Here is a 15,852-nt window from a genome sequence, read left to right as displayed (position 1 = left end):
GCGTGGCAGGAGATAATAACAGCCACTCCTCCACAAACACGATATCTGAGACTTTAATAGCTTGTTAACCCAGTGCTTGCAGCTACTCCTCCAGGCCTTCCTTACTCTCCCGAGCAACGTGCTCGCTGTCTGCCAGCAGCCACCCGAAACATGCAGAGGCTCTTTAGCGCTATGGGGGGACCATGGCAAAGAGGACTCTGCCTTACCTTTCAGCGCCTGGCCATCTGACCCCTGCAAAGGGGCCTCCTGGCGTTATCATCTCTCGACCTGTGCTTTTCTTGGCAGGGACAGGAGTGCGCATGGCTTGGTGAAGCAGGTTGTTGCCCTGAAAAGCGCATCCCAGAGAGCTACACCTGTAGTGTGTGTAGCACCTTGCCGCATTCCTTACAAAAGCAGCTTTCAGGGAAGCCTGAAATAGAGCTGGCCAAAGGCTGCCATGCGGCTACTTCAGGGCGCAGAATTAAGCCTCAGCTGGCTGTGCTCTGTAGCACTACTGAGCCTTCTGCTTTTTGTGTCCTTTCCTCCTCGTGGGTGAATTCAGTCCCCAGCTGCTCACAAAGCAAATGTTGCAGAGAAGGCAGAAGGAACTTGGAACGCGTATTTTACGAGTGCTTGGTTTCTGATACCTCGACTGACTGAGGAGGGCAGACTTAAGAGAGACGCGGCACGGGCTGAAGCAGATTTGGTTTTAAGTAAAAGCAAATATTTATCCAGATGAGCATACAGCTATGCCCTGGGCCTGGGGATGCAGGCAGACTGGCATCCTGGAAGCCTGGGGATAAATGAGCTCTGCGGCACTGACATCTAGTGGAATTACAAGCCAAGCGCTCTCAGAAACAATTGTGTTTTCTCTTCATCCAACATACTGAAACTCCCATGACTGAGCTAGCCTGGTGGTTGGGGACAGTCACGACCCTCCTGCAAGGAGGTTTGCACCCATTCTCGTGAGGTTGGGTTGATTTGGTTGTGGTTGTTTTTTTCTGGGTTGTTATTTGTCACCTCTGCTGCTTTGGTTTCAAGTCGTGGTGATTTTTTTCTTTTGTTTCTGCATCTAGAATGCTGCTGCTGTGTAGCTCAGAGTTGGATTTAAGGATAAGGATAGCTGAACATTTATTACAAGAATTTTTTCTAGTCCTGGAAATATTTTCTTCTTCTGTGTCGCTTATGGTTCACTGGAAACCATGGTCTATTTATAGCAGCAACTCCCTGCATAATATTCTTAGCAAGCCTGAGTTGGGGAGGGTACTAATTACCATACCCAAATCTCTGTTTCTTAGCCTCAATGGTGTGATGGGGCTTAAATCAGAGGATTTTGTACTTTTCCTCTTTTCTCAATAATACGTTTTCTCCCCCAAACTGGAACAAACCTTTTAGTAGTACTTCCTTGTGAACGTGAAACTTGCCATTTGCCTTTCACAAATACTGAAGACGTGACCCTATAGCCCTGCTGGCAAAAATAGTCCTCATTACCTAGCTAAAGACTGGGTAGTTTTCCATTCACCGGTGCCAGCCCCTTTCTAGTCTGTAAGTGTGTGTGGGCCACCTCACTTGCGTTATTACAGCTTGAAGGGACCATAAAAGGTGACTTATTTAGAGATCAAATGATAACGGGCTAAACTGTGACTTGGACTGCGCGAGAGAGGGAAAGTAGGAAGTCCTCTGATGAAGAGTTGCAAGTGACATCCATGTCCACTGCAGGAGAGAGGGGGAGACCTTTTGACCAGGGCAGCTGAGGATGGCGTAGACTGGAGACCAATGTGCCGGCTTCAGCCAGCAACATTTACCTGAGCACAGCTTTCCCATGGGATAGGGAAGAAGCAGAGGAGAGAACATAGCTGCAGTCACACAACCTCCCAGGGCTGTGCCTGAGGTGGCACTGCTTGTTCACTGCCCCGTACCATTGCTGTCCTAAAGTCAAAATCCCACACAGGGACATAAAAAAGCTATCATTAAGTCTTTTCTTTAAATTATTTTACAGCTTGATCCAGGCAAAGCCTTACCTTCTCCTAATGACCTCAAAAGAAAGATTCTCATAAAGAATAAAAGGCTGAAACCTGAAGTAGAAAAAAGTAAGTAAAGCTTGTCAAATATTAAATGAAACAGAAGTCCAGATAGGTACGAATAGACTGTGTTACTAAATTTTCCAAATTGCTTGTACTTTAGTGTTGGAAGAAAATGAATTATATGTAAATGACATTTTGTTTGCCCTTGTGTTTCGTATGAGTGCCGGAGTCTCGGCCTTGATATTGGCATGTAGCTTAGGCATAGATAGCCCTAGAAATGTAATCCAGGGACTTTCATCAGATTGCTGGTTGAGCTAAAATATAATGCAGATAGAATCTCTTGTAAATTCTGCCTACACTGGTGTGTTTGCATTGCTGTGTTTTTCTAGGATAAGCATAAAATAAAATGGAATTTCAAATTGCCCTTCTGGCTGTTGTTGCCAGTTCTGATATTTATCTTTTTTCAGTAATAATAATGTTGCTGTATTAGTTTTCAGTATGGCTGTAGTGATAAACCCTGGTCCTTCTCCATTCAAAGATAAGCATGCAGACCTTCCACTGACTTCAGTCATACATGATTGTGTTCATACTGTCTAACTGAAATCCACATGGAAAAACAATTCAAAAATTCAAGCACTATGCCTCCATTTGCATAGATCAAGCACCACAAGATAGCTGTCTGTGTATTCTTTGAAGAATAATATGCTTGCTCCAAAAACCTTTGAATTCTGTGGAAATACTTTTCTTAACTTCGGGGAGCTTTGGATACAGCCCTTACTGACCACTTTTCAGGTCTGACAACAGAGGATGTCTAATGATGCTCTTACTCTGTAAAATCTTATTGCTCACTGAAAACTTAGAGAACCCTGTAAATAAAAGTAGCTCTCAGGATCAGAGAATAATTTATGATTGTTCTCATGGATTTCTTTGTTCTACAAATGTTCATGTCATGACTGATTTATTTTTATTTTTCTTATTAACAGAACAGCTTGATGCTCTGAAAAAGATGATGGAGGCTGGGGAAACTGCTGCTCCTGTAAATATCCTGGAGGACGATAATGAAGAAGAAATAGAAAGTGGTGAGGATTTCATAGAGAAGGGCTCTCAAACATTGCTTGTGGTAAATCAGTGGGCCGGCATGAGCAGCTGGGATACACGTTACCCACGTGCCCGTGGTCTGTGGCAGCAGCAGTAAGTCTGGGCTCAGTGGTGGACCATTTATACAGACCTCCAGCCTTACCATCTCATCTCAGATACATACCACAGCTGCTCCCGGCTCTGTGGCAGGCTGTGGTAGGAACGTGAGCTCAGTTGGTGGTACTAGTGGTAATTTTAACTTCTACGTACTGTTCAGAAATCATATTGGAGCAGCAACCAAGTCAGATTTTCGCTGTGTGTCTGTGAGAGTGGGAAGCTGTGATCTTTGCTTTGAAAATGGATTTTGTCACTATTTTTAATACTTGTGTCAACATCAGATTGGATTGTTGCATTATATTTTATAAGGTTAAAATGAGGGATAGGATTTTTCTTGACAAACTGCAGATATCTTCAGTATAAACATCTAGATCTGAGCCAGTGGTGTGGAATGTGTTCATGGCCAACACAGAAAAACAGACATATCTAGGGTGTGATTCACCTTGTTTGTTTTAAATGTCCACCTTCAGAAGGGGTAAATCATGCATTGCCTGCAAGCGTCTGTACCAAGGTACTGGCCTGTGACCCCTGTCATACTGAACATCCCAGCTTTAGCTTTACCCCTTGTGCCTCTCCTTGATTATTTTTTTTTGTATTTTTTTTTTTTTAACTAGCACAAAGCCACTGCTGTTGCAGTCAGTAGAGGTCCTCATGAAAGGTGTCCTTAGTGATCCAAATCTTGGTATCTGTCCTTGTGATCCTAAAAAAGACTGAAGTACAACAATTTTTTGGAGGCCGCTTGGTATCTTTCTTCAGGTGGTCAAGGAGCACTGAGGAGATTCTGTTGTTTTGCAGGCTGTTTTCCATTGGAATGCTTATTTCTAGTAGTGTCTTTATTGTGCTGTGTGTATTAATTATGTGCCGGACTATCAAGAGGCTCAAATAAGTATTTCCTAAAATTATTGTTTAAATCCGTATGAATAATGGTTTTGTGTTTGTAAGAGGCCTTTTAACTTCTTTGAGTAGACTAGGTTCTAATGGAAAATCACTGTAAAAGCAAATAAAAGTCATTCTCTATAGTGGGGGCACATAAGGAGCCTCTAACAATGCACGTGAAAAGCCTGGACACCAGCAACTTTTTACATCCTTACTTAAAGAACTCTGTCTTCATATCTTGTTATTTCCCCAAGCCTGTTGGTTTTGGTTTTTTTACACTTTTGCTAAGCAAATTACTGATTCCTTCAAAAATACAATAAGTAGCATTTCTGTTACTAACCATGTAAAAGCTGTAGGAATCTCAGGCCTTTAGGTGCAATTACTACTAATTCTTGGAAATCCAATACCCTGGATTTAATTTCTGTTTTTAAAAAATGCCAAAAGCAAACCTGTGTTTTCAACTGTCATTTGTTTCATGTCTCACACAAAACCAGTAGTTCCTTTTTCTTTTCTGTGCAGCTGACCAGGAAGAAGAAGCTCATCCAGAGTACAAATTTGGAAGTGACCTTACTGTAGACGATTACAGTCAAAAAGAAGCTGTTGCCATCAGTGTCAAAAAGGTGGGATTACTTCTTATACATATTTCTTTGGAAGCTTTTCATGGAGATGGGTGTAGAAGACACTCTGTTCTGTGGAAGCATCACAGCACCTATTGTCAGAAGAGTCAAACCCTAGATCTTCACCAGATTCCTAGCCTTTAGGTTGATGAGAAGACAAAATTTTGTAGCCAAAAATATTTGCTGCTTGTTCATGCAGAATGCTCATTGAGGAAACAGAATCGGTATGTAGGGAAACAGTATACAAGTGGAGGATTTGATCAAAAATACTAATTAAAGGCAGCAAGCAGTCTCCTGCTCCTATTATTTTTTTTTTTATAACTTTGCATCCCAGTTGCAGAGCCCGAATACGAGGTGGATTAACTTCCTTGCTCAACAATGGTTTTTGTAAGGCTGCATCCTGTGTCTTCATTACAGGGATTCCCTGGGGCAGTTTTTATTGTTAATTCCTAGGGTAGGCTCCACCTATGGCAATGAAGGCAAAACAGGACAATGGTTCCGCAGTGGGGTGGTCTGGCGGTGGGGCTATAGCAGGGAGCTAGCTGGCAGGCAGGGGAGCAGTCGCCTTTATTCCACCAATACAAGGTTTAGTACAGTTTATCAGTCTGTGCTCAGCAACTTGAATATTACTTGACAGCAATCAGATACAGAATATTGGAATTCAAAACGAAGCCTGCTCTGGCACTGAAGGCGTTATTGCTGCTTGCTACAGAAAAGCAAAACCACATGTGAGCGCTAAGTTTCCTTATCAGAAGTATTTTGGCTACTTCTTCTCTCCTGCCTGGCTACCTTTGGATCTTACCCCAGGCAGAAGTATAGGTATGGAAAATCTCTCATAGCGCAGATTGCCCTTGGCAGTATGTCTCTTAGCAGTATCACCGAGACATCGGGCCTGCCTTCTTGGTATCTCTTCAAGTCAACATCTTTGCTTCTTCAGGACTTTTATGAATCCTCCCACTGAAGTATTGTTTAACTTCTTTGCTCTAGGGCTGGTTTTACTTCCTAAGTTAGCTGGTCCTCAGCTGCCTGAGTGTTTTGGGGTTTTTTTTCAGATCAGTCACTCATCCTCAGCATAAGCCCTTGGGTAACTTCTCTGCTTCTTTGCTGATCAGTGACTTATTCCTTAGGAACGGACGTTCAGTGCCAAGTCAACATTTATCTGTCTGAGATTCTCAGTAGTGGCAGCTTGTAATTGAAGACAGACAGCAGACTGTCCCGTTGCAAATGACATCTTGAGATAGGCCTTTTCCAAATGTGGCCATTTAAAGCACACTTTACAGCAGTCTTAACCCTTAAGTTTTCAGAGCGTGGGCCCTTTGCATATCCAGATCAGATGATGTTTTGTGCGGTCTGGGTGTGTCATTCTTTCATTCTTCTCTGAAACTTCCTATCCCCGGCACCTAGTGATAGCACTGGTTTGGGCTCAACTGTCTGGCATCCTTCCTCCTATTCTCATTGCTAGCCAGCTGTTGAATTTCATATCTTGTATACCCAGATTTGAAAGAAATGCAAATTTTTGCAAATGTACGGGACAGGCGAGCCACACAGAAAGGGTATACTTACCTCTAAATGCAATAACTTTTTGAGGATTGAGTATTTTTTTTTCTTACTGTGAGTGTTTCATATTGCTTTTTCTTTGGTAATGTATATATATTTTTTTCCCTTAGGCTGTTGAAGATTCTGAGCAAGAAAACAGTAAAAAGGTGACACATAGGATGTTATATAGTTTGTTTTATTGCTTTACATATAACATACTTATTACTTACCATGCATTCTTAGTGGTTTAACAATTTTATGCAGTTTCACTGCACCTATAGAGTATTTTTGAAAGACAGGAGTGCAAGACTTCTGCCTCCTTAGAAGTGTCTGATCTCAGTCTCCAATGAGATGCGCTGGGAAACAGCAGTTCTTTGAATGGTGTTGAGATGTATCATCCCTGCTTCTTTTTTTTCCTCTTCCTTTACCCTGACTGCACTTTGTTTTCCTCTCTCTTTTTCCTCCTTTTGCTTTCCCTTGGGACTTCTACATTTATCTTCTCCCAGGAATCCCTTCTGTAAGACTCTTCCCGCCTCCTTCCACTCTTCTCCTTCCTTCTCTTCTCTCATTAAAGCTGCTCCTTTTCCTAACCACTCTTTGTTTCAGTCTGTGTTGTTTTCTAAGTGGTTTCTGCTTCTTTTCTTGAGGGGTGGGGAGGTGTAAATAACCTAGAGAGACCAACTTTTCCCCATTGTTTTCTCTAGCCCCTAAAAGGATCATGTGCTGTTGTAACCATTCCTTCGTTTCCCTAGGCTTTACGAAACATTCCATCCTTATTCCTTTCTGATTCATAGTTTTAAAGTTGTGAACACTGCAAAGAGTATAGCCCGTTTGCTCTAAAAATTATGGGTCTGCAAGTAAATAAGATAAAATCAATGACGAGTAGGTTGTCTTAGAATGTTGTCTTAGAGCTAGTGTGTCAGTCCTACAGCTATAGTCTGCAGCGTGCTATTGCCTTGGCCCTAAGGCATGCATAATCCCAGGCACGCATAATCCCCTTTGACTTCCTTTTCACTGTGATTCATTACTTAAACATTTAGGGATGAAGATAGTAAAATACGATTAGCAATTCTGAGCAGTCGGCAGGAGGCACATTGAAGGAACCTGTTTTTTAGAAGATGGGTGCTCAGTTCTTCCTGAATTATTGACCTTCCAAAAATGAAGACACTGAAAAGGACTAGGTCCTTTGAAGAAATTTGGCCTTAATTTGATCTAAACAAATCTTAACAAATATGGAGCTGGTAACAAAAAAATGCCTGTATTCTACTAATAAAGGGATGTACCATTTGGCATATTTAGGGAACAGATCTGTGAATCCTCAATATGCGGATTCCTGAAAAGCCGTGGGTTGAGCCCTGGTGATCAGCATCAAAATTTCATGGGCCACTGGAAGTTTACTTCAGTCTAAAATGCACACAAAACCACCTGCGTGCACCTGGACGCATTCTGAGAATTCTATGCAGTCAGAAAACGACGTTCCTTGCGACTCTAATTGTCTTATCATATCAGGGTATAAAGTGTTTCACTTCACATGGAATTAATTTTTTGAAATGTGTCCGCACTGTATGGCAGGTAGAGGTAGATACCCATAATGCTGGCAAGTAGTTCCATGTTTCCATTACTCTCCCATCTCCTGAGTAAATGAGTTGCAGTAGCGTAGGTACGGTGACCCCCATGCTTCCGTGCTGTAATGCTGTTAGGCACGCTGAGGCTTACTGCCCCAGAAAGGGCTGTGCAGCGCGTCCTCCTCTTCGCTACTTCCTGATACAACAGCGGAGGAGAACTTTCTGACAAACATGGGTTGCATTCTGAAAATAAAAAGTGGTACTGTGAGAATTTTTGAATATACTTAGTAATTCCTTGTGGAAATTCACTGTCAGCCTACAGTCGGTTAAATTTTTTGGTAACTGGCTCACTTGTAGGAGCACAAGAAAAAAGTTCGGGGGAAAAATGCCATGAACAGTAAGCCTTGCGGAGTTTGCTTAGATTGACAGAGGTCTTTCTTTTTCTTTCTTTTAGTGAAAAGAACATGTTTAAAACTGGTTTAGGGAAAGGAAGAAGTTGGACAGGTAGATCCACATTAGAAGCGCTTCCTATTGTGGGTTTTTGAGATACTTGTAGAAAACTTTGGAAGTTCTGTTGTAGATATAGCGCATCCTTTTCGTGAATGATGGATTCAGATTTTTTATCATTTTATGTGGCCAGGAATATGAGCTTGGTACTTTGTCTCTTGTTGGTCTGGTGACATCTGTTTGTCCAATGAAGGTTGTAATCCCTATATTTTGGGGTGCTTTTAGTAGTAAACATTAGCAATTGAACCTATTTGTGTTTTGATGTTGAGAAAGTTCTACCCGGTACCAAGTGTGCGTTACTCCACCGCAGTTGCTGTGGGAAAATGTATTAAATTGCAATTCTTAGGAATTTATTTGACAAAGATAGATCATTATCTCCCACCATTGTTCAGTCCGTTGTAATATTTATCTTTTATCCCAAAGTTATCCTACTAACATCATGTAATATTTACCCACTGTTTAGGAGCTTTTCTATCGTCAGTCCTCTTGCATGCATCCTGTAACATTGAGAGTGTCTGGTGCATATATCAGTAAGAAAACAAATCCCAATTTGTGACATTAAATTTCCACTTTTCTTGTTTTAAATTGCGCTTTCTTTAACTTTCTGCAGATTTGGGTATAATTTTGTATCGCATGTGAAAATTCCAACGATAGTGTGTGCACACACAGGTTGTGATTATTCTTTTTAATGTGTTTTCAGGGTTTAGTAACTGTTGAAGATGAACAAGCGTGGATGGCATCTTACAAATATGTAGGTGCCACAACCAATATACATCCATATTTATCAACAATGGTCAACTATGCTCAACCTGTAAAATTTCAAGGTTTCGATGTAGCAGAAGGTAACATAAAAGGTTGAATGAAATAAAAGTATTTGTCTGCTTATTCTAGGTAGTTTTTTAATCTCTACATTTCCTGAGTTTAGAAATGGCATAAGACTTTCATAGTTTAATGACCATCATCAGCATATTTTTAGATCTCTGTTTCCTTGAATGTAAAGTTAGCATGTTATTCCATTGGTCATCCACACGGAGTCACTAAATTACTGGGAGAATGTGAAGCTGTTGAAGTCGATTATATTCTAGAGACCTTTCCAACTAAACTGCTTTTTTCAGTTCGTCTTTCTGTAAGGTAAGGTGAGTGTGATTGTCGCAGTGGTCAGCGGTTAGCTGATGCTTTCGTCTTGCACACTAGGTGATTTATCATGTTGTTTAGCCTTATCTAGCCACGCGACACAGGCTCTGAATAGCAATATTATCCTAAACAAAAAATGAAAAGTTTTGTCAATTGCCCAGGAAGTGAAAGAAAAAGGCAAGTCAGAAATATTATGGAATATCTCCCGTATAATTTGATTCTATGAGTGACAGATAAAGGGGAAACAGAGCGGAATTTGCTATATCCTGCTATTACATGTAGTGCATGGTTTTTAATTTTGATTTGTCATTACACAAGTTTTTTAAAATGTCTTGTCTTTTCTTTCTAGAACGTAATATTCATCATAATATGTCCTCTTTCAATGAATCAGTCGGACTAGGGTATTTGAAGACCCATGCCATTGAGTTTGTGAAGTATCCTTTCGCCTCCTCATACCGCTTCTCTCCTAATGCTACAAATAAACCAGTGTACCTTTCTAGGTTCATAGTGTTCCACGTCTATAAAGGAAAAGGGAAAGTAGCCCATAGGGTGAGAAACAGTAATATTAATGTAAGAAATATTGAAGATACCAGGATATGACCATACATTTCTATGATGCTTTTATTTCATTTGCCTTGATGAATTATACAGTTATAATAAACGACAAATGAGTCGGATATACCCAAAGGGAGGCCGAGTGGATTCCAGTAATTACATGCCTCAAATTTTCTGGAACGCTGGCTGCCAGATGGTCTCACTGAACTATCAGACCCCAGGTAGGCAGCAACGACCAGTGAACCTCAATCCTAAAGAATGGCTTGGGCAGGAACTCTCAAACAGATGCCATGGGTTTGCTTCTGGCATTTTTTGAGGAAACAGACATATGGCGAAATAATACAGTGGGGTGGAATTATGGAAGCGTAAGAAAAGGAGCAATAAAAAAAGCCATACATAGAAGGAAAATTCAGTCCCCTTTCATGGAAAAATAATAGAGTACTGTAACTTCTCACATAAATGATAATGTTTTATTAATAAAAGGTATTAATTAACAGGGAAAACACTGTTTTCACAAAACACAGCCTTGGGCACAGTTGGGTGCATGTCTGCAAAGTAAAGATGAAGGAGTGTACAAATTAAGATGGCAAAAAAGGAATGACTGCGTGCCAAATGCATTTCTGGACCAGTTATTGTGAAGTGTTAAAGAGTCATGTGTTCAGCATCCGAGAATGGGGTCTGAGATCCCAGCTGAGAGAGTGATGCCAGGGAATGTAAATGCCTCTCCACAACGTAAATTTAGAGGAGATGTATTGTTCCTGTTCAGTGAAGGTGTGAGTGTAACTAACAGGGTAGGGGGGTTTATTGTTTTGTTTATTTTAAATTAATCTAGGAATGTCTTCCCTCATGTACATAATAGAGCAGTTTTTTCTGTTTTCTTTCTCTAGCCGCGATAGTGCTTCTGTGCTCGCTTGGGGTTTTTTGTGGTTCCCCCCTGAACGGTGTCTCTGGTACTGCAGACGCTCCTAATGATCATAGCTGTCCTGCAAAGCTTTGCGCTGATTTCACTTGCTGACGAAGCAAGAGAAAGCTGTACCGGAGAACACTGCTTGTAAAGCACTCCCCTGGGCACGGTGCGGAGCTTGGAGCAGATACGCAAGCTTCACTCGGCTCCCCATGCGGCCTCTGCCCACTGCATCTCGTTCTCAGCCCCTTTGTATTGCAAAATAAGAAGGGTAATTGTATAATTGGAAGTGAGCAGCTTTCCTGTATTAGTCTTCTATGATCCAACTGTGCTGTCAGGCTGAAGAACAGTTGAGGAAACACAAGTGAAGGCTGCCCAGTAAAGCAAATAATAACTGATATGAGCATATGAGAATCTTGTCTTTTGTGTAACAGAGAATGTATTTTGTTCCCTTTTGAAGGTAGAGTCTGTGGGGCAAGAGAATACCTCTGTTATCACTAAACAAGGATATTGTATTTCAGTGTAATTGGAAACCTGCAGGAAAACATTTTATTTTTTACAAAGTTTGGGAGAGGGTTGGATGGGAGCAGGGTTATTATCTGTTTACCATTTGTCCTTACATACACGTGCCATAATAATGCATTGAATAAAACTCAGATGCTTTAAATGTTGAAACTAGGCAATGCTGCTGGGATCTTTGTGGTTTCTTTTAGTGGTATTTTATTCAATTAAGCCTGTAGAAAACCAGTGTGATATTCATCTCGCCTTCTTTAAGCCATCAGGATACAGACAGCTTCATTGGATGTGGTTGTCTATGGTCATTGTAGAGAAACACATACTGCTGGGATGTCTCATCTAGTATATTTTATAAGTTTGCCTTAGACTGAGATGAACTGCACTGTTAAAGTGCCTGTAACCCTACGTTATTCAAAGCGATTGTAGATCACTAGCAGACACTGAGACATCTATACCGTAGGTAGAAAAGTTAGATGATGGAAGTCCCATCCCAGGCACTAAACATGACCACAGCCTGATGCTTCTCTGCCTACTGTGTGCGTGTCAATTCGGGGAGAGACTATTTTCTGAGCACGGCACAGACTTCAGCTGGGTTGATAAAGCTGTTCCTACTGTGAAGAAATCTGAAGTTTTCCTACTGCTTCCCTTTATTTCTTAAATGTTTGTGTTGTGTATGCATTAAATTTCGTTTTTGTTTAAACTGACAATTCTGGACAAACAGTCATATTTTCTAAAAAGGACTGTTCATGATCTGCTTTTTCAGAAGGAAAGATAGTAATTTTTTTCACTCTTGACAGATTTAGCAATGCAGTTGAATCAAGGAAAATTTGAATATAATGGATCATGCGGGTGAGTGATATGATTTAAACTGTTGTCGCTGTGTATCGGAATTCTTTACTATGGTTTTAATAAAATTTTATCACAATTAATTATGTGTTACAAAATAAAAACGGGATGCTAGGTGAAGAGTAGAAATTAGCAGAATTCAGGGAGAATTATCCCCTGCAAGGAAGTACTCTGATGAATAATGTTTTTTAATTAAGACCAGATTTTAAAGGTGAGATAGAAGAGGCTTTGTGTGCAAATTATGAAGAAGATCATGAGTGCCATACACAGCTATTTAAATGCATCTTCAGCTTCTGTTCTCAATCTTTCTTTGAAGATATGCCTCAGAAGGGAAATTCATTGCACAGTTCACAGAACTGCCGAATTTACTGGGACAAGTTGAGTCTTAATACTAACGGAACAGTTTTCTAATCTGTGTACTTTAGTTGGAGAGCAGATTTCACAGAGAATACTGAAGTGTTTCGTCTTTCCAAGTTCCTGCTCATGACTTTTGCATGAAAAAGGATGGGATGCTCAAGTGATGTTGATAGGTTTTTCTCAAACGTTGAGTTTATACCTTAATAGGATAGGCTGATCATTAGCATCAAGAGAAAGGAGAAGTTTGATGAATTAGAGGAAATGACAGTCCAGAAACACATTAAAAACTGCAAACTCATCCTGGGAAGAAACAACTCTTTTACTAACGCAAGTCTTATTTAGAAAGGAAATCTGAGTAAATGAAGCTCGGTGAAGTTCCTCATCTGCAGAATGGGCAGCGCAGTGCTTTGCCGCTCCATGCCTTTATTTCAGTTGTGAGTTCTCTCTTGGGTTTGATGCAGGTGCAGTCTCTGGTCATTTCAGTCAGAATAACAAAAAGAGCAGAAAGCCAAAGCTTTTTTTTTTTTTTTTTTTTTTTTTTTATGGCAGGGTGTGATTCCTTTCTTGTTTGACCCACAAGCCAAGCCTAGTAAAAGAGCACGTGTGCGTTCTTGCCAAATGCTCATTATCAACTAAACGACTTGATTCTTCTGTCAGTCTTCTGGTATTACAGTAATACAGTGGTATATTTTTATGTGCATTATAAATACGGTGCCATTTCAGTCACAGAAAACATGCAGGGCAATGAAAATTTTTAAAAAGACGCATTTCCTTCTGTCTGTACTCTTTTTTTCTCTGATTTACAGTTTTCATCCTGGTAAAACAAGAATTGAGTCAGTGGCTTCAGCATTTTTTATTTCAGCAGGCCTGAAGCAGAGGCTAAGGATGTTTCTGATAGTTCCCTTCTGCCCATAAACTACTTAAAATTAATAAAATATTATGAAATCACATACATTTATAATGTAAGAAAAATGAGGAATACTACTTTCCTAAGCAGAAGCCACGTTATGAAAAAATGGGAGAAAACATTGACATTCTTTCCATTGGAATTTTTCTGAATCCTGTCTAGGCCTTTATAACATTGTGTACCAGTGATTCACTGAAGAGACTAAAGGCGGATAAAATGTCGTCTTCTAGCGGCTGTTGTCTGTCAGGGCTGCAAAATTAGCAAGATGACCCCGGTTACACATTTTCTTCCACCAGTGGAAGAGAACCCCCGTCATGTGTAGCACAGCATTTCTGGGATCAACTGTTTCATTTTGATGGCAGAATCCTTGGATTTTGATTCATCAGAGCACGTATTGGCTTCATTGATATGTTGATCCAGTGTATAGTCCTCAGGGATGTGTTGTAAGTGTTATTATGGTACTACCTTTCATGCTACTATAATTAACAATCTGTCAGCACTGACATTATCAGCTGTTTCCCCCAAGGTTTTATAACCGAGATGAAAAAATTAGCTTCCAGCTGAAATTTATCGTATGAGTCTTGACTCTGGAACTGCTTCGTTTAAAAAAATAAAATTGAATAATCCCTCTGTATTTTTCCGAAGTGTTAAAGAACTAAAACAAACGAGAGCGTCTACTTTTTATTGTATGATAACTCACTGTGTTTTTAAAATGTATTGTTGAATTATTTTGCAATGTCTTTGTTTATACTACATTAATTTTCGTCTTGAAATACAGGGTTGGTTTCATCTCTCAGTATCCGGTAATTCAAAATTAAGATTAACATTTATCCGTATTCTAGACAACCATGATATTTCCATTTACTTCCTTACACTTGCAGCTGGAATGATAGGCTGTGTTTTACAGTGCTGTAGGAGACATCCATTTTATTTGTATTTAATACAGTTTTAATTTCCACACAAGAATAATGTTGTTGTTCTTTTTCTTGAAATAAGGTATCTACTTAAACCAGATTTCATGCGACGACCAGATCGAACGTTTGACCCTTTCTCTGAAACTCCTGTAGATGGTGTAATTGCTGCAACATGTTCCGTACAGGTAAAACAGCAACAGACAAACTTCTGTCATCTTACCACATCAAAATCACATTTAAATGTCGACAGAAATAGGATATCTACAGAAAATGTGCTTAGATTGTGTGGATTTCATCAAATTCCTTCCTTTTTTTTATTGCTGGCTAAGGCGTCTATATTTATCTATATTTACTTGATCTGAGCGGAACATCATAGAATTAGAAATGGTTTGTTATTACACATTATCACTGAATTTTAAACACCCTCGTGCTCTTTTTGAATTACATCAGCCCACACAAATGAATAAATGAGTGAAGTTCATTTCTGTGGCCAGTATGAAATTGTACAAACAGCGCTTGTCACCATAGAGGAAGGAGGAACATGGGCACACATGGACGGGATATTTTCAAAGTAAGCAGAGAAAAATGGTTCATGTGATGACGTCCTTACTTTGGAGTTATCTGGGTGTAACAAAGTCACTAAAACTTCTGTTGTAATTCTAAAGCATGGTTATCTATCACATTTTGGAAGGAGGCTGACAATTGTAAAATCTATTTTGTGACTTGACGCTCTACTCTCTTTGCTCAAACACCCTCTGTGCAGCTTAACAAAAGGCTTCAACTTTCAGTTACCGCTGTCGATGTGCAGCGTGGAAATTTGAAACTCTCTCCGACCAAGAGTTCATTGCGCATTCTAGACATTTAACTAAGTTTCATTTGCACCTCCAGAAGAACAAAACCTTTTTATTGTTTTTTCTTTTCTTTGATGTTAATGGTAGTACAATCCCTCCAAGAAGGAAGTTGGATCTGGTGGAGAGAACATAAGTTCTAAATATCACAAGAGAGAGTTCTTAGATCACATATTTTGCCACTTCCTCTTCTTGTGTGACTAAAACTAGTATCAAATTCCGTGTAAATTCTATTATTAAGGAGTTGAGTGGACTGAAGCCAGCGATGGTACCCCTCAGCCACTTAACTTTTCACATTGTTCCCTGGAAGAATGTTAGATCATGAAAAGAAAAGGACTCAAAATGAGCTTAGGTCTGTGAAATCATGTTTCAGTTTTTTTCTTCCCTCCTTGATCATAGTAACGAAAACATTAGCTGTATTTTTAAGTACTGGATCATCTTGATGGAATAAACATTTTTCCCTGGAGTAATCACCTGCTGTGGCTAGATTAATCTTGACTTGGAGTAAAATTGCAACAAATCTTCATATACATAACAATATGGAGGAGTCGTGTGGGTTTATTGTTTGTTTGC

At 40.0% G+C, this 15,852-nt stretch overlaps 1 protein-coding gene across 7 annotated transcripts in view; it reads left to right on the top strand.

The window, feature by feature from the left end:
• Window positions 1-15,852, top strand: part of PLCB4 (phospholipase C beta 4) — a 206,245-nt gene that overhangs the window by 147,132 nt on the left and 43,261 nt on the right. For 6 of the 7 annotated variants that reach the window (XM_074578483.1, XM_074578482.1, XM_074578484.1 and 3 more), the window contains 9 exons: window positions 1,979-2,069; window positions 2,987-3,082; window positions 4,593-4,693; window positions 6,358-6,393; window positions 8,999-9,140; window positions 9,782-9,866; window positions 10,084-10,208; window positions 12,205-12,256; window positions 14,514-14,616. In XM_074578483.1, the coding sequence (XP_074434584.1) occupies window positions 1,979-2,069; window positions 2,987-3,082; window positions 4,593-4,693; window positions 6,358-6,393; window positions 8,999-9,140; window positions 9,782-9,866; window positions 10,084-10,208; window positions 12,205-12,256; window positions 14,514-14,616 (831 nt within the window). The remainder of the gene's footprint in view (window positions 1-1,978; window positions 2,070-2,986; window positions 3,083-4,592; window positions 4,694-6,357; window positions 6,394-8,998; window positions 9,141-9,781; window positions 9,867-10,083; window positions 10,209-12,204; window positions 12,257-14,513; window positions 14,617-15,852) is intronic. The other variant, XM_074578479.1, reaches the window with a different exon arrangement.

This window comes from Larus michahellis, chromosome 3 (genome assembly GCF_964199755.1).
Source record: "Larus michahellis chromosome 3, bLarMic1.1, whole genome shotgun sequence".
In the NCBI taxonomy this organism is placed as follows: Eukaryota; Metazoa; Chordata; class Aves; order Charadriiformes; family Laridae; genus Larus; species Larus michahellis.
The sequence above is the reverse complement of the archived record's forward strand: the minus strand, read 5'-3'. Positions and strand labels throughout refer to the sequence as shown.